General features: G+C 46.9%; 2 protein-coding genes across 2 annotated transcripts in view; one reads left to right on the top strand and one right to left on the bottom strand.

Moving 5' to 3' along the window:
• Positions 1 to 27,094, bottom strand: part of LOC127596862 (cystine/glutamate transporter-like) — a 123,801-nt gene that overhangs the window by 30,454 nt on the left and 66,253 nt on the right. Inside the window, exons 4-7 of the mRNA XM_052059832.1 lie at positions 16,577 to 16,702; positions 12,970 to 13,069; positions 3,784 to 3,828; positions 1,214 to 1,337 (exon numbers count right to left, since the gene is read on the bottom strand). Coding sequence (XP_051915792.1) covers positions 1,214 to 1,337; positions 3,784 to 3,828; positions 12,970 to 13,069; positions 16,577 to 16,702 — 395 coding nt within the window. The remainder of the gene's footprint in view (positions 1 to 1,213; positions 1,338 to 3,783; positions 3,829 to 12,969; positions 13,070 to 16,576; positions 16,703 to 27,094) is intronic.
• LOC127597357 (uncharacterized) lies at positions 8,110 to 10,404 on the top strand. Its single transcript, XM_052060346.1, has 2 exons — positions 8,110 to 8,211; positions 8,481 to 10,404. Exon 2 carries the CDS (start codon positions 8,704 to 8,706, stop codon positions 9,616 to 9,618), a length of 915 nt encoding a protein of 304 aa, XP_051916306.1. The 5' UTR covers positions 8,110 to 8,211; positions 8,481 to 8,703; the 3' UTR covers positions 9,619 to 10,404.

The raw sequence follows: 27,094 nt of genomic DNA, 5'->3' as shown, positions 1-27,094 counted from the left end.
ATTGGTTTGCCTCTTAAATGAAAAGACACTTTGGCAATTCCATTGTACCTCTGCCCAATAATAAACTTCTGGAAGATCTGAAAAGACCACAGCCCAAATGATTGCAGAGAAATGGCAAACGGGACAAGAGAGGGAAGGACTATCTCAGCCAAGGACAGTACAGCTAAAATCATCTGCTCCCTGATGGCTACCTTGAGTTCCGTGATGGTTCTGGGTTTCCCTGCGTAGACTCTGTCCTTAAGATAGCCCGAAAGAAAATCCATCTTGCTGAAACCAGAACTTGATCATGAGTGACGGGTAGATGGTCTGGAGCTCATTCTTGAAGGTTTTGAGGACCTCCACATACCGCTCCTTGGTGACTGTCGCTGCTGCGCAAGACTCTTCGATGAAGATTGGTCCAATGATGCCTCTTTCAGGTTCTAGCAAGATGGAGCAAGTTCTCACACCTCAAACCTGTCCCGAGATTGGCTGAAAGAGAACTTTAGGGGCCGAGTGATCAGTCTCAAGACTGATTTTGGTGTTCACACCATAGCCCGGACCTAAGCCCCACAGATTTTTTCTTTGGGGCTATCTTAAGGACAGAGTATACACAGGGAAACCCAGAATCATCACACAACTCAAGAAAGCCATAAGGGTGGAGATGAGAGCCATTGCCAATTCTGTCTGTAAGAATGTCATGGACAATGTCGTGCTGCGCCTCAAGAAATGCATGGAGCTAAATGCTGTATGCTGTAGAACGGAGAAAAAAGGTCAAAGACCCTAGTGTTTTGATGTGATGTTTTGAATATAATAAACTAGTTATGGCCAAAGTTTCATTTCATTCGGACAAAACACTGAGAAACGGGGCCTAATTAGAGTTGGGGTCCGTTTTTTGGGTCACCCTGTATAAGCAGCCCATAATCATTGTTTGTTAATGACAAAGAGTAGAACATCTGATTTCAACGAAACATTGTGGAGTGGAGTGACACAAGGGGAAAACAGCATGCACATCGTGGAAACAGATGCAGGACACTGGAATTATTTTGCTAACATGAGATGAGATGAGATTTTTTTTTCAAACAATTTCTCAGTAAATAATGCACATATTTGATTGACACAATTGTTTGAGGATGAGTGTATTACACACATCCTCAAACAATAGGTACACTCAGTGTACCTATAAAATAAAGTGCAATTACACCAAATGGATTTGAGTTTGTATTTCAGTGTTTACCACAGCAACTGCTTCTGAGGCCAGGACCTCCTCAACTGACATTACAGTGTAGTAGGCCACATTAATCAGCACGTAGCAGGTTGTCACAATTGCCATGGAGATACAGATAGCCAAGGGCAGTGTCCTGAAACATAAGCGTTCACTGTTATACTCATGTACTAAAGTTCATGTCAGTTTGTTCTCAGAATTGTTTTGGTTCCTTTTAGAGGGGTTGAGAAGATACTTTGTTGTTGGATTTATTACAATGTAACATTTTCAAGCGATTCTTCTTCTGGGTGATTTTAACTTGAACTGTCTTCTCCAACCATTTTCATTCAATTTCTGATTCATCTGACCTTACAAAATTAATCAGTTGCCCAATGCATCCAAATGCTAAACAGCCATTGATTGGATTGTACTGTATGTGTACTGTATGTGGAACATACAGCACAGATGAAATTTCTTCCCTCTCAACATAGCGCCGCTATCAAAAGAAAAGTTAACAAAAAAAATCCTCCTTCACTGATTTCTTTTAAAGAAATGTTCCTTAGAAGTATTCTGATGTTGGCATGTTTGCTAATCATGTGTGATCGCTGCATTATAGAGACAAACAATTAGAATTTTGCAGAACATGACTATAAATGGTGTTTGAATTTCAACATTTCTGTAAGGAAGCTTTTTATCATGACTTGCAGAGTTTTGACATAAACAAGATGCCCCTTATAGACCAAGTGAAAATGGCTTGGAAATATTTCTCTGAGATTATCAACAAACCTGCATCCTATCGCAAATACAGAGTCAAAGGCCACCCGCTCCAATCCTTGTTTTTCCCCGTGAGCTGTCTCGACTTTTTAAAGCACTTTTTAAAGAAGTGATGTTGCTTGGGCTAATGCGAGGAAATCAAGGTCTTAAGATAATTGGATGAGTTTCAGACGTCTCAAGAATCCCTATACCTGTCTTTTAAAAAGGCAGAATATGAGTAATAATCTAAAACTCACCAAATGAGCTAAATAAATTATGGAAAGCAATAAAATCAACCGAGTTACCACGTCGACCTCACAGTGCAGTGGTTGTGGGTTCGATCCTATCTCCAGCCTCCCTGTGTGGAGTTTGCATGTTCTCCCCAGGCCTGTGTACTGCGGTTTCTTCCCATATTCCCCCTCCCAAAAAATTAACAAGCATAGCAGTTTGAGCGCGGATGGTTGTTCGTCTCTGTGTGCCCTGTGATTAGCTGGCAACCGGTTCAGGGTGTCCCCCGCCTACTGCCCGAAGATAGCTGGGATAGGCTCCAGCACGCTCCGCTACCCTTGTGAGGAGAAAGCGCTTCAGAAAATGGATGGATGGTTAAAATCAACCGATGGGAAAATACAAAGCAATGAACCTCCAACTCACAAAGCATTTCAGACAAATCTGTAATTCTAAATTGCTTGAATTAACACTTTTTCTCTTCATGATACTTATTTGAGCTATGCACACAAATTCAACTTCACCACCTGAAAATGTTGACCACTCGAGAGGCTAATTTTCAGACTCATTTGGCCTCAATCCTGTGTGGAAATAAGGGAGTATAATAATTACAGGCGAACTTTGAAGCTCTGCATTCTTGCAAACGTTTGAATGAGGGTAGTTAATGACATTATTGAGGCACTGGATAGTTAGAAAATAAAAATAAAAACAATACTGCCCTAAACTTACTGTTGCTGTTGGCTGGTTCTCAAATCATTTGTCAGAAAGAATCTGCACATTTTGTGATATTGTCTGCTTCTTTTCTTCGTGTTTCTAAAGGGGTCCCTCATGGATCTGCTATAGGTACACTGTGATGTTCCATCTAGTTAATTGATCTCTGTGTGTCAAATGCCTGTTTTCATTTTTATGCACATGACAGTCATTTATTGTTGAACCACTGGAGCAGTCATCAACGTGGTGCCTGCGGGCTCCAGGGAGCCCTCAAGGACTACATGAGTAGCCCGTGGGCCTATTCCAAAAATATTTTTTCTTATTATTGTGATCTTCCCATGAATCTGTGTGCATGCTTGGGTAAAAACCAACAGCGGTTTTGTGCTTTAAATCAAATGTCAGTTCCAAGGGTCTTTCAAACATGCTGCTCCCTTTTCATTGAATAATTTACAAAAGGATCTGAACTTGTCAAAATTTATTACTCTGGGAGGATTAAAATAATTGAAAAAGAATGTGAAATGTATGGTATTGGACAAAGTGACTGCTTTTAAAATGAGCAAATTTGTTGTAGAATTATTTTGTATTGATATGTTTCGGATTGTGTGTACAAATCACATAGTATGTGGTTATGAGAATTCTTTGATTGTTGGAACCATGTATTTGCTCCCTCAGCCAGGCCACTCTTGAACATTTTATAGCTCAATGAGTTTTTTTATGCGGTTAAACAAAGGGAAATGATAAAAGAACTGTACAAAAAATAAGGAGCATAACATATACAGTATATATTTTTTCTCTTGAATCCAACAGAAATGCATGTCTCAGTTTTGGCCTTTAAGTAAGTGATTTAGCAGCTGACCAAGTGTGGGCTCCATGGTGAGCATTTATTTCCATTTAAAACAGATATGTAAACTTACCTCTCAGGATTATGAATTTCTTCTGTAACAAAATTGAGATAGAACCTGGAAAACACATCACCTGTATGATTAGCAACGTATGTGTTTGGTGGCATACAAAGTACAATTGTCACAAACTCCAAACATAATGTAAACTTAATACCTCAGCACTACAGACTGCATCTGCCACTTATGGTCCAAATCCAGAGTGGGGCTTTTAGTCTGCTCTTTACAAGAATTCTTTTTTTTTTTTTCGCCCTCTCACTTGGTTTAATATGGTACTTGTTCTTGACATAATGTTGTATTATTTTCTGCTGCAACCTGTGAATTTTGCTGATGTGGGATCATTAAAGTTCTCAGAGTTGAAATGTGAAACATCCACAAGTGTATATCCAGTGAAATACTTAATAATGATTACATAGTGGTCACTGATGGTGCTGTGGTACATTCGCCTGATTCATGTGCGGGCAGTGTGTGATTGGCTCCCACTTGGTTGGGGTGTGGATGTAGGTGTGAATGGTTGTTTGTCTCTGTATGTGCCCTACGACTGACAGGCAACCAATTTGGTGTGTAGTCTCCCTTATACCAGGCAGGGTCAAGCAACACCGGCAAACCCTGTTCAGGAAAAAGGATGTTTGAAAATGAATTAATTTTAAAACAACCAAAACCTGGTATTCCAAAAACCCCCTCCGTGAGTCGTCACCTTACAGTGGTGGAGGGGTTTGTGTGTCCCAATGATCCTAGAAGCTAAGTTGTCTGGGGCTTTATGCCCCTGGCAGGGTCACCCATGGCAAACAGGTTCTAGGTGAGGGTCCAGACAAAGCACGGCTCAAAGACCCCAATGATGATCGAAATAAATGGATCTAGGTTTCCCTTGCCCGGACGCGGGTCACCGGGGCCCCCCTCTGGAGCCAGGCCTGGAGGTGGGGCTCGTTGGCAGGCGCCTGGTGGCCGGGCTTACACCCATGGGGCCCGGCCGGGCACAGCCCGAAGAGGCAACGTGGGTCCCCCTTCCCATGGGCTCACCACCCATGAGAGGGGCCAAAGGGGTCGGGTGCAATGTGAGCTGGGCGGCAGCCAAAGGCGGGGACCCTGGCGGTCCGATCCTCGGCTACAGAAGCTAGCTCTTGGGAGATGGAATGTCACCTCTCTGGCAGGGAAGGAGCCCGAGCTGGTGTGTGAGGCAGAGAATTTCCGACTGGATATAGTCGGACTTGCCTCCACACACAGCCTGGGTTCTGGTACCAGTTCTCTCGAGAGGGGTATGACTCTCTTCCACTCTGGAGTTGCTCACGGTGAGAGGCGCAGAGCAGGTGTGGGCATACTCATTGCCCCCCGGCTCAGTGCCTGTACATTGGGGTTCACACCGGTAGACAAGAGGGTTGCCTCCCTCCGCCTTCGGGTGGGTGGACGGGTCCTGACTGTTGTTTGTGCATATGCACCAAACAGCAGCTCAGCACACCCACCCTTTTTGGAATCCTTGGAGGGTGTGCTGGAGAGTGCTCCTGCTGGGGACTCCCTTGTTCTCCTGGGGGACTTCAATGCTCACGTGGGCAATGACAGTGAGACCTGGAGGGGCGTGATTGGGAGGAACGGCCCCCCCGATCAGAACCCGAGTGGTGTTTTGTTATTGGACTTCTGTGCTTGTCACGGATTGTCCATAACGAACACCTTGTTCAAACATAAGGGTGTCCATATGTGCACTTGGCACCAGGACACCCTAGGCCGCAGTTCGATGATCGACTTTGTAGTTGTATCATCGGATTTGCGGCCGCATGTTCTGGACACTCGGGTGAAGAGAGGGGCGGAGCTGTCAACTGATCACCACCTGGTGGTGAGTAGGCTCCGATGGTGGGGGAAGATGCCAGTCCGTCCTGGCAGACCCAAACGTATAGTGAGGGTTTGTTGGGAGCGTCTGGCGGAATCCCCTGTCAGAAGGAGTTTCAACTCCCACCTCCGACAGAGCTTTTCCCATGTTCCGGGGGAGGCGGGGGACATTGAGCCCGAGTGGACCATGTTCCGTGCCTCTATTGTTGAGGCGGCCAATCTGAGTTGTGGCCGTAAGGTGGTTGGTGCCTGTCGTGGCGGCAATCCCCGTACTCTCTGGTGGACACCAGCAGTAAGGGATGCCGTCAAGCTGAAGAAGGAGTCCTATCGAGCCTTTATGGCCTGTGGGACCCCAGAGGCAGCTGACGGGTATCGACTGGCCAAGCGGACCGCGGCTTCGGTGGTCGCCGAGGCAAAAACCCGAGCGTGGGAAGAGTTCGATGAGGCCATGGAAGCCGACTTCCGGACGGCTTAGAGGAAATTCTGGTCCACCATCCGACGTCTCAGGAGGGGGAAGCAGTGCACCACTAACACTGTGTACAGTGGGGATGGGGCGCTGCTGACTTCGACTCGGGACGTTGTGAACCGGTGGGCAGAGTACTTCGAAGACCTCCTCAACTCCAACAACACGCCTTCCTTGGAGGAAGCAGAGCCTGGGGACTCTGAGGTGGGCTCTCCTATCTCTGTGGTTGAAGTCACCGATGTGGTTAAAAAGCTCCTCGGTGGCAAGGCCCCAGGGGTGGAGGAGATCCGCCCGGAGTTCCTCAAGGTTCTGGATGTTGTGGGGCTGTCCTGGTTGACACGCCTCTGCAACATCGCGTGGTCAACGAGGAGAGTGCCTCTGGATTGGCAGACCGGGGTGGTTGTCCCTCTTTTTAAAAAGGGGGACCGGAGAGTGTGTTCCAACTACAGAGGGATCACACTCCTCAGCCTCCCTGGTAAGGTCTATTCAGGGGTGCTGGAGAGGAGGGTCCGTCAGGAAGTCGAGCCTCAGATTGAGGAGGAGCAGTGTGGTTTTCGTCACGGCTGTGGAACAGTGGACCAGCTCTACACCCTTAGCAGGGTTCTCGAGGGTATGTGGGAATTCGCCCAACCAGTCTACATGTGTTTTGTGGACTTGGAGAAGGCGTTTGACCGTGTCCCTCGGGGAGTTCTGTGGAGGGTGCTTCGTGAGTATGGGGTACCGAACCCCCTGATACGGGCTGTTCGGTCACTGTACCACCGATGTCAGAGTTTGGTTCGCATTGCCGGCAGTAAGTCGGAAGCGTTTCCAGTGGGCGTAGGACTCCACCAAGGCTGCCCTTTGTCGCCGATTCTGTTCATAACCTTTATGGACAGAATTTCTAGGCGCAGCCGAAGCGTTGAGGGGGTCCGTTTCGGGGGCCTCAGTATTACATCCCTGCTTTTTGCAGATGATGTGGTGCTGTTGGCTCCTTCAAACGTGGCTCTCCAACTCTCACTGGAGCGTTTCGCAGCCGAGTGTGAAGCGGTTGGGATGAAAATCAGCACCTCCAAATCTGAAACCATGGTCCTCAGTCGGAAAAGGGTGGAGTGCCCCCTCCGGGTCGGGGGGGAGATCTTGCCCCAAGTGGAGGAGTTTAAGTATCTTGGGGTCTTGTTCACGAGTGAAGGCAGGAGGGAGCGCGAGATCGACAGGCGGATCGGTGCAGCGTCTGCTGTGATGCGGACGTTGTATCGGTCTGTCGTGGTGAAGAAGGAGCTGAGCCAAAGGGCGAAGCTCTCAATTTACCGGTCGATCTACGTCCCAACCCTCACCTATGGTCATGAGCTATGGGTCGTGACCGAAAGAACGAGATCCCGGATACAAGCGGCTGAAATGAGTTTTCTCCGCAGGGTGTCCGGGCTCTCCCTTAGAGATAAGGTGAGAAGCTCGGTCATCCGGGAGGGGCTCAGAGTCGACCCGCTTCTCCTCCACATCGAGAGGAGCCAGATGAGGTGGCTTGGGCATCTGATTCGGATGCCTCCTGAACGCCTCCCCGGTGAGGTGTTCCGGTCATGTCCCACCGGGAGGAGACCCCAAGGAAGACCCAGGACACGCTGGAGAGACTATGTCACCCAGCTTGCCTGGGAACGACTCGGGATCCCCCGGGGAGAGCTGGAAGAAGTAGCTAGGGAGATGGAAGTCTGGGCTTCCCTGCTAAAGCTGTTGCCCCCGCGACCCGGCCCCGGATAAGCGGTAGATAATGGATGGATGGATGAACCAAAACCGTGGGAACTATTTTTTGCCCGCTCTGACACTCTCTCCTTTTCTGTCCAACTCCATTCCAATGTAGTTGTGTTTATAACATTAATAACAACAGAATACATCCTATTCGTCCAGACATTTTATGATCCGCTTTCCCACACTCCGGTTTCCTCCCGCATTCCAAAAACATGCATTGCAGGTTAATGGCGCACTCTATGTTCTGCCCACAGTAAAAGTTTTGGGTCATTTCATTAATAGTAATTCCGTTTAGAATATTCATTTAGTTATCGCGGTGCATTGTGGGTAGCAGACGTCATGTTTCAACAGACGACTAATTACAGAAAGCGTGACCGTGATCGTTGCAACTGGTCCTCCTGAGTTATATTCCTTTCATTTCACCTTCGAAAGCAATGGCTGTAAGTCTGCTCGTGTTTATCATTATTTAGAAATGTGTTTCAGAGATTGTTATTGGAAATTCGCTAGTTTAGAGTGTTGCTAACGACGAAGCGACAATGCTAAATCGGTGCTAACAAGCTAATTAGCATGCGAAGGTGCTGCGAAAATGTATTGTTTATTGTTGTTTGTCACATTTTGAGCTGTATTTATGTCCTTGTTAAACACCTGACGATTTGTGTTGTATTTGTGTACACAATATTAATGCATGTTTTAAATCTGTTCATTTCAGTTTCACTCTGCAATTCATTGAGTCGATGTCACAGTTGTTCACTGTACGCCGTCAAGAAGACCGTAATAAAGGAGCAAGACGCTCAGTTTCCTGGCTCATGAATAAATGAGTTTGGCTTGCTGTTGACCTGCGTTAACATACCTATAGTATCCAACACGTAGCGATAACAGTACAGTGAAAAGCCATATCAGCAGTTGGTGCAAGAAAGAACCACAACGCAGCGATGGACAACGCCCAAGAAGAAATGGCTTACTCCGAAGCCAAAGCATCATCGAAGGCATCATCCAAACACTCATCCATATTGTCCTCAAAGTCAAGTGTACTAGAAGCAGCCATCTTGGCAAGAGCCTCTGCAGAAGCTACAAATGCTAAAGCTTCATACAGAAAAAAACAATTGGAAATCAAGAAACAACAAGCCAAACTGGAATTGGAAAAAGCAACATTAGAGGCAGATCTAGATCTGCTGGAGATGGAGAAGGAAGTGGCAGCCGCTACAGCAAAAGCAGAAGTCCTAGAAGCAGCTGTAGCGATCGAACATGGCAAAGCTGAAAGCGTCAAGAGTGCAGTCCCACTACAAGCAGTAAGAGAACGAACTATGGAGTACGTGCAACACCAGACCCAGCTGAAGTCAGTTCAACCGGCAAGGACACAATCGTTCACCTCAAGGACACCCGAACAACACCGCTCTCCTCCGGTACGCAAGAAAACTTCTGTAAAGGATGAAACACCTGACATACCAAGAGACTATGTGAAGCATAGCTACCACGCTTCCCCCAATAATGATCCACCCATGGCAGACTTTGCTAAGTTCCTTGCACGCAGAGAGTTAATCACAATGGGGCTATTTCAGTTTGACGACACCCCAGAAAACTTTAGAGCATGGCAGTCGTCATTCATAAATGCAACCGGAAATGTTGGCCTCACATGCAGTCAGGAGTTAGATCTCCTAGTCAAGTGGCTCGGTAAAGAGTCCTCAGAACACGTGAAGAGAATCAGAGCTGTATATACCACTAACCCACAAGCAGCCCTCCAGGTGTCCTGGGACAGGCTCCAAGAGTGTTACGCTACACCAGAAGTAGTGGAAAACGCCCTCTTTAAAAAATTGGACAACTTCCTTCGCCTTACAGAGACGACCTAAAACTCAGGGAGCTCTGAGATCTGCTCTTGGAGCTACAAGTTGCTAAAGATGAGACTTATCTCCCTGGCCTTGCTTACCTCGACACACCCCGTGGTGTTAAGCCCATAGTTGAAAAGTTGCCTCTAAGTCTCCAAGAAAGATGGCTTCACACAGGCTCAAAATACAAACAACTATATGACGTGTCGTTCCCTCCCTTCGCATATTTTGTCAAGTTTGTCCAAGATGAGGCTAAAGCAAGAAACGATCCAAGTTTTGCCATCTGCAGCAGTCAACCCTTCCCCAAAGGTGAGAGACCACCATACAAACAACCTATATACAAAACACCTCTTACAGTAAACAAAACAGAGGTTGACACAGCCACTCTAGATAATACAGAGGAGGATGATTTAACACGCTACTGCCCCGTTCATAATAAATCACATCCTCTGGCTAAATGGAGAGCATTCCGGACCAAACCACTACAAGAAAGGAGGAACATACTCAAGGAATACAGAAGATGTTTCCGCTGCTGTTCTCCCCTTCATCAAATAAAGGACTGCAACATGAAATTAAACTGCGAGGAGTGTCACAGCGAAAAACACTGCTGCGTCATGCATCCTGAGTCAAGTCAACAACTTTAGCCGGAAAACGCGCCGGAACCAAAGCCTCAGCTCCAAGACAACACACCACCAGAGGTAACGTCACGGTGCACTGAGATCTGTGGTAAAGGCAGTCCGCCGCGCTCTTGCTCGAAGGTATGTCTCGTTCGTGTTTTCCCAAAAGACCAGCCAGAACGATCCGTTAAGATGTATGTAATCCTCGACGATGAGAGCAATAGCTCGCTGGCTCGTCCCGAATTCTTCAAGCTCTTCGGGATCAAGAGTAGCCCCCTGACTTACCAGATGAGAACGTGCGCTGGTCTGACCGAAATGCTTGGCAGAAAAGCAACAGGGTTTCAAATTGAGCCAGTAGGTGGAGGTCCACGTCCAGACCTCCCACCTCTTATCGAATGCGATGAGATAGTTTTCAATAGAGGTGAGATACCTGGTCAACTGGTCCTCCTGAGTTATATTCCTTTCGTTTCACCTTCGAAAGCAATGGCTGTAAGTCTGCTCGTGTTTATCATTATTTAGAAATGTGTTTCAGAGATTGTTATTGGAAATTCGCTAGTTTAGAGTGTTGCTAACGACGTAGCGACAATGCTAAATCGGTGCTAACAAGCTAATTAGCATGCGAAGGTGCTGCGAAAATGCATTGTTTATCGTTGTTTGTCACATTTTGAGCTGTATTTATGTCCTTGTTAAACACCTGACGATTTGTGTTGTATTTGTGTACACAATATTAATGCATGTTTTAAATCTGTTCATTTCAGTTTCACTCTGCAATTCATTGAGTCGATGTCACAGTTGTTCACTGTACGCCGTCAAGAAGACCGTAATAAAGGAGCAAGACGCTCAGTTTCCTGGCTCATGAATAAATGAGTTTGGCTTGCTGTTGACCTGCGTTAACATACCTATAGTATCCAACACGTAGCGATAACAGTACACTCTATATTATCCCAAAGTGTGAGTGTGAGCGCAAATGGTTGTTTGTCTATGCGTGCCCTGCGATTGGCTGGCAACCAGTTCAGGGTGTGCCCCGCCTACTGCCTAAAGACAGCTGGGATAGGCTCCAGCATTCCCCGCGACCCTCGTGAGGATAAAGCGGATCGGAAGATGGAAGGATGGATGGATCACTTCTACAAAATTCCAAGAAATTATGAAATTACGAATGAATGTTCCCAGTTAGCCTGTGGGATGTTCCAAACAGTTGTTTGATGACATCACTCAACGTTCCCTTTACAATAATAATAATAATAATACATTTTATTGATAAGCGCCTTATAATGACGTTTATCAGTTTGAACATTAAACATCTTGTCATTGAAGTACGGTATATTCAATTAATTATAGGTTGAACATGATTTGCAAATCATTGCATTCTGTTGTTATTTATGTTTATCTATCACTACACACACACACCTCAATTTTAGCCTCTAGGATGCCGGAATTTTCTTCAGTGCACCGGGACATCATACATGCTATTTCCTTGGGTGGTCTCACGGGGGAAAGGCAAATTCAGTACGTGGCAGAAAAAGTATGTGAAGAGTCAAGACTGACAAAACCCCACTTCTGTCTGTGCTTCGGGCTTCTTTTTTTTTTTTAAAAAAGACATCATGTGTCAGTTTGTCACTGATGTCAGTACTGACGGAATACCAACTTCTCTGTGTGTGTGTGCGTGTGCGTGTGCGTGTGCGTGTATATAAAAAAAAAATCCTCGTCTCATCCCCTCGGGTGGTTCCGTCCTGCATTCAGCTCGGGTTCTCTACCAGAGGCCAGGAAGCTTGAGGGTTCTGCGCAGTATCCTTGCTGTTCCCAGCACTGCGCTTTTCTGGACTGAGATGTCCGATGTTGTTCCCGGGATCTGTTGCAACCACTCATCTAGTTTGGGGGTTACTGGCTCCAGGCTCTTGGATCGTCTCAGGTGCCTCTTTGCACAACCTACACCTTGGGTCTTGTCTGGTGTGGTCTATCTGGTACTTAATGGCTCTGGTGCTCAGGGCCTGCTCCTAAGCAGCCAGTATGAGTGCCTCTGTGCTATCCTTCAGGCCAGCCCTCTCTAGCCACTGATAGGACTTCTTGAGATCAGCCCCTTCAGTTATGGTCCGGTGGTACATCCCGTGTAGGGGCTTGTCCTCCCATGATTAAGATTAAGATATCCTTTATTTGTCCCGCAATGAATTTAGAAAGGAAAAACGCTGCGTAAGGAGAGGGGGGGAAAAACCACGCTCAGACTATCCTCTTCCGAGGATAATTTAAGTCCAGGATAAAAAATAAAAAAATGGTCCTTCTTCCAGCACCTCATCCTCTGTTCCCCATTGTCTGAGACATTCTCTGAGTACATCATCTGTTGGAGCCTTCTCTTTGATGTATTCATGGATCTTGGATGTTTCATCCTGGACAGTGGCTCTCACACTCACTCATCCCCGGAGTGGTTGCAACAGATCCCGGGAACAACATCGGACATCTGAGTCCAGAAATGTGCAGTGCTGGGAACAGCAAGGATACTGTGCAGAACCCTCAAGCTTCCTGGCCCCTTGGTAGAGGACCCGAGCTGAATGAGGGACGGACACCACCTGAGGGGTGAGAAAAGGATTTTTTAAAAATATACTGTATATATACAGTATACAAGAGAGAGAGAGCAATCGACATATACACTGTATATCCCATTTTCGATTATAGAATCGAAATATAAGAATATAAAATATTTTTTATATTCTTTTTTACACCGCCTCCCCGGTGAAAACTCCATCAGCCAGCACTTCATACCTACCATCCAGAGTATGCATACATCCCAGAGTAGAAGGCCAGAGGTAAAGTGGACAGCTTTATGTTGTTTATTTGAAAGGCATTCTCAAAGTTGTGTGTCTCCCCTATGTGCACAGAAACACACATACACAAAAAGACATGAACATTTTTTAATATAGCTGAGAGTAGAGCAGGATCCATGCCACCAGATAATTGTATGCCGAAGTTCTCCAGAGAATTTCTTTGACTTCATGCTTGGTTTGTTATTTGACATGCACCGTTAACTGTCGGACCTTTTAGGAAATCACGATTTATTACATAAATGATTTGACTGTTAAGCAGTAGAATTATCTCAAGGATGAACAACTGGAAACGGAATGCATCTGAGCTCAAATTTTAGCTTCATGGCAAAAGCTGCAAATACTTATGTACATGTAATCTCTAAATTTACATTTTGTATTTTTTAATAAATATAGTTTGAATAATAATAATAATCATCATCATTAAAAACGCTTGTCCTTACAGGGTGCTCTGTATAAAATTGTGAAGAAAACAATGAATTTAATCTTGAAATAAGGCCAGAACATCCTCTCCATGAGCCGTCACCTTATCGTGGTGGAGGTGTTTGTGTGTCCCAATGATCCTCTGAGCTAAGTTGCCTGGGCTTTATGCCCCTGACAGTGTCACCCATGGCAAACAGTTCCTAGGTGAGGGACCAGATAAATGAATAAGATAATTGAATGATTTTCCCTTGCCCAGACGCGGGTCACTGGGGCCCCTCTCTGGAGCCAGGCCTCATTGGCGATTGCCTGGTGGCTGGGCCTATACATATGGGACCCGGCCGGGCATAGCCCGAAAAGGCAACGTGGGTCCCCCTTCCCATTGGCTCACCACCTATGGGAGGGGCCAAAGGGATTGGGAGTATTGTGAGCCGGGCGTCAGCCAAAAGTGGAGAACTTGGTGGTCCGATCCTCAGCTTCAGAAGACAGCTCTAGGGACGTGAAACGGCAGATCTCTTGCAGGGAAGGAGCCCGAGCCGGTGTGCGAAGCAGAGAAGTTCCGACTGTATATAGTCGGACTTGCTTCCACACACAGGTGGACGAGAGGGTCGCCTGTGTGTGGAAGGACTTGGCACCAGGGACTTTGCACCAGAACACCCTTGGCTGCAGTTCAATGATTGACTTTGTGGTTGTATCATCGGATTTGGACACTCGGGTGAAGAGAGGGGCAGAGCTGATAACTGATAACCACGTTTGGCTCCGATGGTGGGGGAAGACATCAGTCTGACCTGGAAGACCCAAGCGTATTGTGAGGGTATGGTGGGAGCATCTGGCAGAATCCCCTGTCAGAAGGAGCTTTTCCCACGCCCAGGGGTAAGCGGGGGACATTGAGTCCGAGTGGACCATGTTCCGCGCCTCTATTGTTGAAGCGGCCATTCAGAGTTGTGACCGCATGGTGGTCGTTCCCTGTCGTGGCGGTACTCGCTGGTGGACACCGGCAGTAAGGGATGCCATCAAGCTGAAGGAGTCCTATCGGGCCTTTATCGCCTGTGGTACTCCAGAGGCAGCTGATGGGTATTGACTGGCCAAATGGAACGCGGCTTCAGCGGTCGCCTCGGCAAAAACTTGGACGTGGGAAAAGTTTGGTGAGGCCATCGAAGCCAACTTCACAATGGCTTCGAGGAAATTCTGGTCCACCATCCAACATCTCAGGAGGGGGAAGCAGTGCACCATGAACACTGTAGACAGTGGGGATGGGCGCTGCTGATCTTGACTCGATGTTGTGAGTACTTCGAAGGCCTCCTCACCTCCGCCAACACGCCTTCCTGAGAGAAAGCAGAGTCTGAGGACTCTGAGGTGGGCTCTCCTATCTCTGTGGTTGAAGTAGTTGATGTAGTTAAAAAGCTCCGCGGTGGCAAAGCCCCGGGGGTGGATGAGACCCACCCGGAGTTCCTCAAGGCTCTGGATGTTGTGGGGCTGTCTTGGTTGACGCCTCTGCAACATCACGTAGGCATCGGGGAGAGTGCATCTGGGGTGGCTGTCCCTCTTTCACACTCCTCAGCCTCCCTGGTAAGGTTTATTCAGGGGAGAGGAGGGTCCGTCAGGAAGTCGAGCCTCAGATTCATGAGGGGCATTGTCGTTTTCATCCCGGCCATGGAACAGTGGACCAGCTCTACACCCTTAGCACGGTCCTCATGGGTACCTGGGAACATGTGGTTTCTGGACTTGGAGAAGGCATTCGACCGTGTCCCTCAGGGAGTTCTGTGGGGGGTGCTTCGGGAGTATAGAGTACCGAACTCCCTTATACGGGCTGGTCGGTCCCTATTCCACCGATGTCAGAGTTTGGTTCGCATTGCCGGCTGTAAGTCGGAATCATTTCCAGTGAGGGTTGGACTCCGCAAGGGCTGCCCTTTGTCGCCGATTCTGTTCATAACCTTTATGGACCGAATTTCTAGGTGCAACTGAGGCCTTGAGGGGATCCAGTTTGGTGGCCTCTGTGTTGCATCTCTGCTTTTTGCAGATGATGTGATACTTGATGTGGGTCTTTCAAGCAGGGCTCACCAACTCTCACTGGAGCGTTTTTCAGCCGAGTGTAAAGTGCTTGGGATAAAAATCAGCACCTCCAAATCTAAAACAATGGTCCTCAGTCGAAAAAGGGTGGAGTGTCGGGTTGGGGAAAAGATCTTGCCCCAAGTGGAGGAGTTGAAGTATCTTGGGGTCTTGTTCGCAAGTAAGGGCAGAAGGGAGAGAGAGATCGACAGGTGGATCGGTGCAATGTCTGCTGTGATGAATACTTTGTATTGGTCTGTTCTGGTGAAGAAGGAGCGAAGCCAAAAGGCGAAACTCTCTATTTACCGGTTGATCTCCTGTACGTTCCAACTCTCACCTATGATCACGAGCTATGGGTCATGACCGAAATAACTACTTCCCAGATACAAGCGGATGAAATCAGTTTTCTCTGCAGGGTGTCTGGGCTCTACCTCGAGCCGTTTCTCCTCATCGAGAGGAGCCAGATGATGTGGCTCGGGCATCTGATTAGGATGCCTCCTGAAAGCCTCCCTTGTGAGGTTTTCCGGGCATATCTCACCGGCACAAGGCCCCAGGGACAACCCAGGACACGCTGGAGAGACTATGTCTCCCAGTTGGCCTGGGAACACCTAGGATCCCCAGGAAGAACTGGAACAAGTGGCTGGGGAAAGGAAAATCTGGGCTTCCCTGCTAAAGTTGTTGCCCCCGTGAACCGAAGCAGTAGAAAATGGATGGATGAATGGATAAGGCCAGGACATATAAAAATGTGGAAGAAGTGAAGCATTGTGAATACTCCAGATGCACTGTGGATTTGAATGTGATTGGATCATGATTGTTTTTTCTGCAGTGGTGTACATGAGTCCTCTGATTTTCAGGTTCAGCTCAGATAGGCTCTAAGCTCACCTGCAAACTTTTAGAAGCCTGCTGCTTGTTGTTTTTCCTCAAGAAAATTATTATTTTTTTCCATGTTAAATTCCGAATTTTATCAGTACTTTCAGAATTTCATTACTTTCTGTGAATCTAGTCCTTTCTTAACATAAACAATTATTCCAAGATGAAATGTGAGTTAGAGTCGCTGTTGGGATGAGATGAAACTTGTCCTACCTTTGAAGAACTGGTATAGTCCAGGAATGGTGATGGTGCTGATGGCCACCAGCTTGCAGAGGGTGAAAAAGATTTGGATCCGCGCTGTCCATCTCACACTCATACTATTTGTGTACATTACTGAGGCTATGGAGATAGAGAGAGTCATGTAACACCCAAAGTATGTAGAAATAGCACATTTTCCAAAGTATAGTTAGCTGAAGTAACCCTGTTGCCCGAATTACATTGATTAATGTTTTCAGTGTATTCCTGGACAATAAGCTTGATCAGGATTGATCATGGCTCTTTCAGGTATAAAACTTAAAATAAGGATATATTAGTTTAATTAATTTAAATATTTCAAATATGGAAAAAACAAATAATAAAAACAACAACAACATTGGAAATCACTTGTTCCTCTTCATTAGTGGCCAGTTTTACACTTCCAGTCAAAGCTGACTTTTTTCTGACCCAGCTTCTGAGATATGATCAGAGGCATATCAGAGTCAGTGTTGGGCCTGTGTCAAAAGAAATAGAGGACAGCCTTGAGTTCCACACCCAAGACTCACTTCTCCCGCCCATTTGTGTTGACAGGTGTGATTGTCGTCAGACAGCAGATATTGAGATTCAGCTCTGGTGACCAGACGATACTTAAGTTGTCGGCACAAAACTAAGGCTGGATTTACGCTGCATGGTTTAAATGACACAATTCAGTTTTCTGGCACAATTTGGATATGGGCCATAGCAGTGTAAAATACCGTATTTTCACGACTATAAGGCGCCATTAAAAGTCTTAAATTTTCTCCAAAATGGACAGGACGCCTTATGGTCCGGAGCGTCCTTTGTATGCGCTGAGTTCCAAAATCAGACTGACAGCCGACACGCTGTTTATATAGAGAAAAGGCGGAAGTGACTGTGGCCAGGCATGCGGGAAAGAAGTCGGCCAATCAGGGAAGGGTGGGCGTGTATATATACATATATGGAGAGAGAGAGAGAGAGAGAGAGAGAGAGAGAGAGACAAGCTGGGGAGCAGTCCGCCAATGGTGAAGGGTGGGCGTGTAAGTGGACGCTAAAGGGACGTCGCAAGCAGGTACCAACACCTGTATAGAGTGTGGCACTGTGCATTGTTGCAAAACAACTCCGGTTTTGGTTTCTAAGAACCCCTGAAAATAAATTCGACGAAGAGACACGCCTACAAAGCTCAGTTCAAAATTAAAGCCACCGGTTATGCTTTTGGCATGCGTGCCCATCTCACAGCAGCGGTGAAAAACCAAGTCAAGCAAATGATCTCTGAGCTTGCCGTTATTCCCGAAGGCTTGACTAAAGAACTCCAACCGCTGGACATTGGCATCAACCGGGCGTTCAAAGTAAAGTTGCGAACGGCATGGGAACAATGGATGATCGATGGCAAACACAACTTTACAAAGAGTGAGAGGCAGCGCTGGGCGAGTTACGCCACAATTCGCAACAACGAGAGGGAACGCGGCGTTTTTGATTGATTACGGTACTTGCACAATTGTTCAATTCTTTCTACACACACACGCGCTGCCACTATTTTTCGCTCTGTTCTTTACTTTCAAATGTGGGAAAGCTTCACACCAGAGAAATGTTGACTTTGCTGTTGCTGCTCCTTCTTTCCGCTCGGCAATGCGTCGCAACTCACACTAGCATGTGATGCATTCAATGACAATTGGGATGTGCAGTCCTCTCCTTCTGATACAGAGGATGAGGACTTTGCTGGATTTCTGGGTGATGATTGATCGAAAAACGTGAGAACATTGTACGATTGCTAAATAAAATACACCCAAACTCAGTTCTGCTTTCGTTGCCTTTTTAAAAACGTGTTTTTAGCTTGTATCTGTATGTCTTGGCATGCTACCGTATGCTTCAAGCTAACGTGTTAGCATGCGCGCATGCATGCCGTATGTTTAAACTGGCGTATGTTTTACCACTGTAAAACTGCGCCCATTGGTACAGTGCGGTCTGTCTATGTGTAAAATACAGAAATGTCACCCATTAATGAGACTGCGCCCAACCGTACGGTGCGTCGAATAGTCGTGAAAATACGGTATAATATGCAAAAAAAATTTGTTTTTTGTTTCTGCCACAGTGACTAGCATAAACGCACTATCAGACATTCTTATCAGTGTGGGCTCAACAAAGTACTATGATTGATGATCCCACCAATATCTATTCAAATAAAAAATAAACAAAAACTGGAGCAAAAGTATAGATAATCCAAATATCCATCAATTTTTTTCATCCACTTATCCACACATGGGTCGTGGGTGCGCTGGAGCCTATCCCAATTGTCTTCGGGCAGTAGGCGGGGACAGCCTGAACTGGTTGTCAGCCAATTGTAGGTCACACAAAGACGAACAACTATCCACTGGCCTCAAATGCGTGTTGTTGGTGTGGAATGTGAGAGGAAACCTGATTACCTGCGGAAAACCCACACAGGCACAGTGAGAACATGAAAACTCCACACAGGGAAGCCAAGGCCAGAATCGAGTTCTGCACTTCTGCACTGTGAAGCCAACATCCAGTACTAATCAGTCAAACACTGTGTCGCCAAAGTGTGCAAATATAAAATGTACTCTAGAGTTGTGTTGACTGCAATGAAGGCCAACCATTGTTTGCTGGACCAACCACTATCATAAACACTAACCAAGTGATTTAACAATTTTCTGTCCTCTGATTCCTTGATTAGAGCTAAACAACATGATTCACTCATCAGTGCATGACATTGTGATAGGGTACTCTGCCAGATGTTCCCAGCAAACCCTCACAATAAGTTTGGATCTGCACAGTCGGACCGGCATCTGCCCCTACCATCGGAGCCAACCGTCGTTATCAGTTGACAGCTCCGCCCCTCTCTTCACCTGAATATCCAAAACACGCAGCCTCAAATCCGACAACAAACTACAAAATTGATCATCGAACTGCGGCCGCGGGAGGTGTGTACATACGGACACCCGTATATTTAAATATGGTGTTCATTGTTAACAATGTGTGATGAGCACAGAAGTCCGGTAACAGAACATCACTCGGGTTCAGATCGTTCCTCCCAGTCACAATCTTCAGGTCTCACTGTTATTGCCCTTTTGAGCATTGAAGTCCCTTAGCAAACCAATGGAGTACCCAGGGGGAGCACTCTCCAGCACACCCTCCACGGACACCTGAAACTCCGAGCTGCTGTGTAGTGCATAGTCACAAACAATGTTCATGACCTGTCACCCACCTGAGGGCAGAGGGAGGCTACCCTGTCTTCCACTGGGTGAACGCTCACTTACAAGCAATAAGTATGCCCACACCTACTCAGCGCCTCTCAGCTTGGGCAACTCCAGAGTGGAAGAGTGTCCAACCCGTCTCAAGAAGACTGGAACCAGAGCCCAAGCTAAGATCCAAATTTCTGACTCATCATCAGGGGTCTCTGAGCCATTCTTTGTCTGATGTCTCACCTAGGACCAGTATTCAATGGGTGACTCTGCCAGGGACCTAAATCCCCAGAAAAATTAACCCAAATGATCATTGGGACAGGGAAACCCCTCCACTATGATAAAGTGATGGCTCATAGAGGGGATAACTAAACTTGATTTATTTTTTGTATTACTTTTATATTACATTGTAAATAGCCCAGCCATCTTATGTATGCATAAATTGCATATATGCAACTCATATATATTGCATTTATTTTGTGCATGCAACACTTTTTTTTTTCTTTTCTACCCCCTACTGACATGTTTATACTGTGTTACATGTTACGTTTTTACATCTATAAATGTTCATACTGTATTATACATCGTAGTTGGCGGCCATTTTATTGGAAATGGTTACAATGAACTACCGTTAAAACGTCCATATTCATTATGTCCCTCAAAATATGTTGTAACGAGGTTCAATTGTATGAAGGATGTGAGGGTGTTTTCAAGTGTTTTATTTTAATCATCGTTTCTGTCAGTAACCGTTGCCGACCACCCATCCCTCCAAAAATAAACCTTTGCCATATATCAGTGCCACATCAGTTTGTCCAAAAGATCTTTCCACACACATACACTCAATTACATTTAACATACAATTGTTTACCCAATATTGAAGAACAGCTGGTGGTTGCATGCATTTGTTTTAATTCCTAAAACACCAACTGTTTTTATTTTTATTTCAAAATGGCTTATCGTAACCAGAATGTCGCTCTGTATTGTGGCCAAATGTAGAATCTATAAATGTTCGACATTGTCGTTGTTGTCTTCATCTTCCTCTTCTCCTTATTCTTCGTTCAAAGGAGATTACACATCTTTGGCACATACAGCCACCTACTGTAAAGGAAGTGCCAAGCATTTCCAAATTTAGTCAATGGAAGCAACCCTGCTTGTATTCAGCCCCGCAAACAAACACGAGACAGGTGGGGCGCATGCTCTGTCGTCAACAAACTAGGCATCTGTCAGCGGCGGACTAAGCAGTCTGTTGTTGCTTGATCAGGTTAGTGACAATTACACTGATGGACAGACACCCACTTCCATCAGTACTTAGTCCGTCATTTTTTTATTTAAGTTTCATGTAATTCATCATTCTTTAGCAAAACATCAGTTGCTCAGTGGTAAAGTGGTTGTCTCCCAACCATGAGGTTGTAGGTTAGATCTATTGTGACCATGTCAAAGTGTCCTTGAGCAAGATACTGAAGACCTGATGCTTTGTCATCAGTAGGCAAATGAGGAAAACACTGTAAAGCAGTTTCAGTACTGAAGGAAGAACAGACCACAATTGTATGCAAACAACAACTTGATCCAGCATCGAATAACAACCATCCCACTGTTGTTTTACTGTCAGTTGGAATACGCTAAATAGCCGCAAATCAGTGATACGTTGCTTGTGCCATTTTTTATCATTTGTTTTAATTTTGGTCCAAGGAAGTAGATCCTTTTATAAAAATGTCTATTTGTGTGTGTGTGTGTGTGTGTGTGTGTGTGCAATGTACATTGTCAGAATGTCACTACAAAGTAAACATTTGGGTTTATTTTTTCATTGATTGATTGAAGCATGAATATTAAATGAATCAATACAATGCCTGGATTTCAGTGAGTTTTGTACAGTCAGTGGTATTGCACTAATATCGATCAATCTATACTAAACATGCTAAAAATGGACGGATATGCCGATAGTTTATTGCACACCGCTTGCTGCCATGGTTTAGAGGCAGCTCTCGAGTGCTCCATATAGGCTGATGAGAGCCATCCAATTACTTTTAAAGGCACTCGACATAAGTGACTCCACACACTGATGCTGACTGCCTGACACAGTTGTCATTCCAACTGATTGTTTTTTTTAACAAACCAGGTGAGTTGAGCATATTGTTTTAACAGGCAAAACGGTGGTGTATCCAGATCATCACGCATGATAAGTCCTCTCTGCAGACCTGTGACAGCTCCATCTCCCTGCTGAACACCCTGAACAAATTCTTCGCCCGCTTTGAGGCCGACAACAACACCCCAGCACAGAAGACCCCACCTCCTCCTGGCAACCAGGTGCTGACGCTTTCTTGGTATAGCGTGAGGCGATCCCACAGAGGAACAAATGCACGGACAGCGGCAGGCCCTGACAAGACTGTGCTGTGTGAGAGACTGTGCTGAGGAGCTCACAGTCATCTTCAACACCTCACTGAACCAGGCTGTTGTCCCCACTCACCTCAAAACCACCACCATCATCCCGGTCCTGAAAAAACAGCCCCCCCCCCCCCCCCCCCGCGACAATGAAACTGGACCACCTGGGGCTCAACACTTTCATGTGTAACTGGCTGCTGGATTTCCTGACGGGGAGACCACAGGCAGTTCGGGGAGGCAGCAATACATCCAGCACTATCATGATGAACACGGGGGGGGGCAAGGATGTGTACTGAGCCCCCTCCTCTTCGCTCTGCTGACCCACGACTGCACTCCCTCATCCAGCGCCAACCTCTTCATTAAGTCTGCGGACAACACGACTGTGGTGGGTCTCAACAACAACAAAGAGACAATCTACAGGAGTGAGGTGAGCAGGCTGGCCTTGTGGTGCAAAGCCAGCAATCTCAGCCTGAATGTGTAGATGACAAATGAGATTGTTGTGAACTTCAGGAGAACGCACACGCAGCATGCTCCACTGACCATTGACAGTTCCGCAGTGGAGAGGGGGAGTAGCACCAAGATCTTTGGTGTGCACTATCTCTGAAGACCCTTACTGGAGCCACAATACCACATCACTGGCCAAAAAAGCCCACCAGCGCCTGTACTTCCTCCGCAAACTGAGGACAGCAAGAGCCCCCCCCCCCCCCCCCCCCCCATCATGCAGACATCCTATAGAGGCACTATTGAGAGCATCTTGACCAGCTGCATCACCGTGTGGTACGGCACTTGCACTGTGTCCTGCCGAAAGAGTCTGCAGTGCATTGTGAGAGCAGCTGAGAAGATCATTTTTGCCTCTGGTCCCCCACACGCCCACTCTCATCTGACACACAAGGCCATCCGGATTGCAGGTGACAACAGCCGCCCATCTCGGCCTCTTCGACCTACTGCCATTGGGGAGAAGACTGTGATGTCTCTGTGCTAGAACCAGCAGCAGAACAGTTTATTCCACCAGTCGGTCAGGAGACTCAACTCCCTCCCTTTTCTGCCCGCCCCCCCCCGCACCCCCTGCTTTCTATCCCTGCCTCCTGCCACAGACTGTGACACTACCTCAGCATCTGACATCCGATTATTTCACTTCAAAAATTCACTACCTAAGCTTTAACCTGCAATAATCACAAGTGCCCTTGGTTGTCTGTTGTTTGCTATTTATTGATTTATTTGTTTATGTTTACATATTGACAGTATAAGATAAGATAAGATATCCTTTATTTGTCCCACAATGGGGAAATTTACAGCCTCCAGCAGCAAGAATGTATGTAGAAAGAAGAGAAAAAAAACAACAACAAAAATCTTTCAATTAAATACAACATGAACACAAATGGATAGATCGCAGTACTATTTACAATTTACCTTCACATCATTCAATTATCATTACCACTATGATTGTTATTTTTTATTCATCAGCCTGACAGCAGTCGGTAGGAACGAGCGTCGGTATCTCTCCTTCTTGCAGCGCAGGTGTAACAGTCTCTGGCTGAAGGAGCTACCAAGTGCTGTCAGGGCGGGCTGGAGGGGGTGGGAGGGACTGGCCATCATAGCTTTTAGCTTAGTTAGCATCCTTCTGTTGCCCACCTCCTCCAGAGTGTCAAGGGAGCAACCCAGGACAGAACTGGCCTTCCTGACCAGTCGCTCCAGTCTCTTTCTGTCCCGGGCCGAGATGCTGCCTGACCAGCAGACAATGCCATAATAGATGGCCGAGGCCACCACCGAGTTATAGAACGTCTTAAGGAGTGACCCCTGAACCCCAAAAGACCTCAGTTTCCTGAGTAGGAAGAGTCGGCTCTGTCCTTTCCTAATCAGGGTGTCCGTGTTTGTGGACCAGTCCAGTTTGTCGTTGAGAAGAACACCAAGGTACTTGTAGGAGGTCACCCTCTCTATGTCCATACCCTGGATGTTCATCGGTGCTGGTGAGGACTTTTTCCTGCAGAAATCCACAACCAACTCCTTAGTTTTCCTCGGGTTGATCTGGAGGAGATTCTGCTGGCACCAGTCCACAAAGTCCTTTGTCAGTCACCTGTACTCCCGATCGTCCCCTTCTGTAATGAGGCCAACAATCGCAGAGTCATCGGAGAACTTCTGAAGGTGGCAGTTTGGAGTGTCATGTCTGAAGTCCGAGGTGTAGAGGATGAACAGGAATGGAGCCAGAACATTCCCCTGCGGCGCTCCAGTGCTGCAGAGAAGCCGGTCCGACTCACAGCTCTGCAATCTCACGTACTGCGGCCGATTTGTGAGGTAATCTATGATCCATGCTGTGAGATGGTGGTCCACTCCGGCGTTCTGCAGTTTGCCTCCCAGCAAATTGGGCTGGATGGTGTTGAAGGCACTGGAGAAATCAAAGAACATGATTCTCACAGTGCTCCCAGCCTTCTCCAAGTGTGACAGCACTGAGTGTAGGAGGTAGATAATGGGGAGCAACCTCCTTGAGCAACCTCCTTGAACAGAACCCAGTTACCATAACAGTGGCAAACTTACAGGAGGAGTCTCAGGTATGAAAAACAGGACAGCATCAGGCCATGAATGGTCCACACATACTGGCTAAAGAAACTCACAGCACTCCATGAGCGCCGAGCAGCACAAATCAACCAGTTCCTGAGGGATGGGACTCATCCAGGATGGCTAACCGATGGGCAAATGATCCTGATCATGAATGTCTCAGACAATGGGGAACAGAGGAAAAGGTGCTGGAAGAGGGAGCATCATGGGAGGACAAGCCCTTCATGGGATGTACCACTGTACCATAACTGAAGTGGCTGATCTCAAGAAGTCCGATCAGTGGCTAGAGAGGGCTGACCTGAAGGACAGCACAGAGGCACTCATCCTTGCTGCTCGAGAGCAGGCCCTGAGCACCAGAGCCATTGAGGCCCAGATATACCACACCAGACAAGACCCAAGGTATAGGTTGTGCAAAGAGGCACCTGAGACAATCCAACACATAACTGCAGGGTGTAAGATGCTGGCAGGGAAAGCCTACATGGAATGCCATAACCAGAATCAGAATCATCTTTATTGGCCAAGTATGTAAAACACACAAGGAATTTGTCTCTAGCATAACACGCTGCATTAGTATCATCGTAAACAACAAAATCATTGAACCATTTTAGAGTGACCAGTAGCAGTATTTGTAGTACAAGAAGAGTCACTACGTCAGTGACTGTTTAGGGAGTTAATGGCTAGAGGGAAGAAGCTGTTTAAGTGTCTACTGGATTTGGTGCGCATGGATCTGTAGCGTCCGCCTGAGGGGAGTAACTGGAAAAGGTGGTGGGCAGGGTGCGGGGGATCCAGGAAGATTTTCCGTGGCCTTGTCTTGATTCTTGCAGTGTGCAAGTCCTCAAGAGTGGGTAGGGCGGTGCCAACGATTTTTTCCGCCGTCCTAACTGTCTGTTGAAGTCGGATTTTGTCCTTTTTTGTGGCGGCCCCAAACCAAACCGTGATGGAAGAACACAGGATTGATTCAATGACTGCCGTGTAGAACTGATGTAGCACCTCCTGTGGCAGGCCATGCTTCCTCAGCAGCTTTAGGAAGTACATCCGCTGCCGGGCCCTTTTCAGGATTGAGAAGGTGTTGACTTCCCACTTCATGTCCTGGGAGACTGTGATTCCCAGGAACTTGAAGGTCTCGTCGGTTGACACAGGGCAGTTGGATAGTGTGAGGGGCAACTGTGGAGAAGAATGTTTCCTGAAGTCCGCGATCATCTCTACAGTCTTGAGCGTGTTCAGCCAGAGGTTGTGTCGGCTGCACCAGAGCTCCAGCTGCTCCACTTGTTTGCGGTACGCAGACTCGTCGCCGTCTTTGATGAGACCGATGACCGTGGTGTCGTCTGCAAACTTTATCTCTGAATAATCTCGCGCCACCTTACCTCTCTGAGCTCATCCGCCCCTACAAACCTGCCCGGCGCCTCAGGTCTGTGGACCAGTCTTTGTTAGAAGTACCAAGAACTAAACTGAGGCTCAGAGGGGATCGAGCCTTTTCTGTTGCTGGTCCCTCTCTCTGGAATGACCTCCCACTGAACATTCCGCAAGCCTCCTCGCTGCCCATCTTTAAAGCCCTCCTCAAAACTCACTTGTATTCTTTGGCGTTCGACTCAGCATGACTTCTGGCGGCGCGCAGCGGCGCGGTGAAGTAGGTACGTTTTGAAAAGGGACAGACGGAAGGACAGACCGCGTGCGGGACGACGCGCAATATATATATATATATATATATATATATATATATATATATATATATATATATATATATATATTCATTCATTCATCTTCCGAGCCGCTTGATCCTCACTAGGGTCGCGGGGGGTGCTGGAGCCTATCCCAGCTGTCCTCGGGCAGTAGGTGGGGGACACCCTGAATCGGTTGCCAGCCAATCGCAGGGCACACAGAGACGAACAACCATTCGCACTCACACTCACACCTAGGGACAATTTAGAGTGTTCAATCAGCCTGCCACGCATGTTTTTGGAATGTGGGAGGAAACCGGAGCACCTGGAGAAAACCCACGCAGGCCCGGGGAGAACCTGCAAACTCCACACAGGGAGGCCGGAGCTGGAATCGAACCCGGTACCGCTGCACTGTGAAGCCGACGTGCTAACCACTGGACTACCGTCCCTTTTCAAAACGTACCTACTTCACCGCGCCGCTGCGCGCCGCCACTGCGCCGCTCAGGCAGTGGCTCACTACGATCGCGCGGGCATCTTAGCGAAAAAATGTTGTCTACCCACAAGCGTTGCAATAAAATTGTTAGTTATTTAGTAGAGCTAAACATCTCTTTATTTTCGCGATAAGCAATGAAGATGAACAAAAAGTTGAACCAAGCAACAACACTTTTGTGGGCCGAAGGCCCACCTTACCAGCCTTCCGTAGGAACTAGCTGATGAGCCGCCCGGAGGGC

The sequence above is a fragment of the Hippocampus zosterae genome, chromosome 1 (genome assembly GCF_025434085.1).
Source record: "Hippocampus zosterae strain Florida chromosome 1, ASM2543408v3, whole genome shotgun sequence".
In the NCBI taxonomy this organism is placed as follows: domain Eukaryota; kingdom Metazoa; phylum Chordata; class Actinopteri; order Syngnathiformes; family Syngnathidae; genus Hippocampus; species Hippocampus zosterae.
Note: the sequence above shows the minus strand (reverse complement) of the source record. Positions and strands in the feature narration are given on the sequence as shown.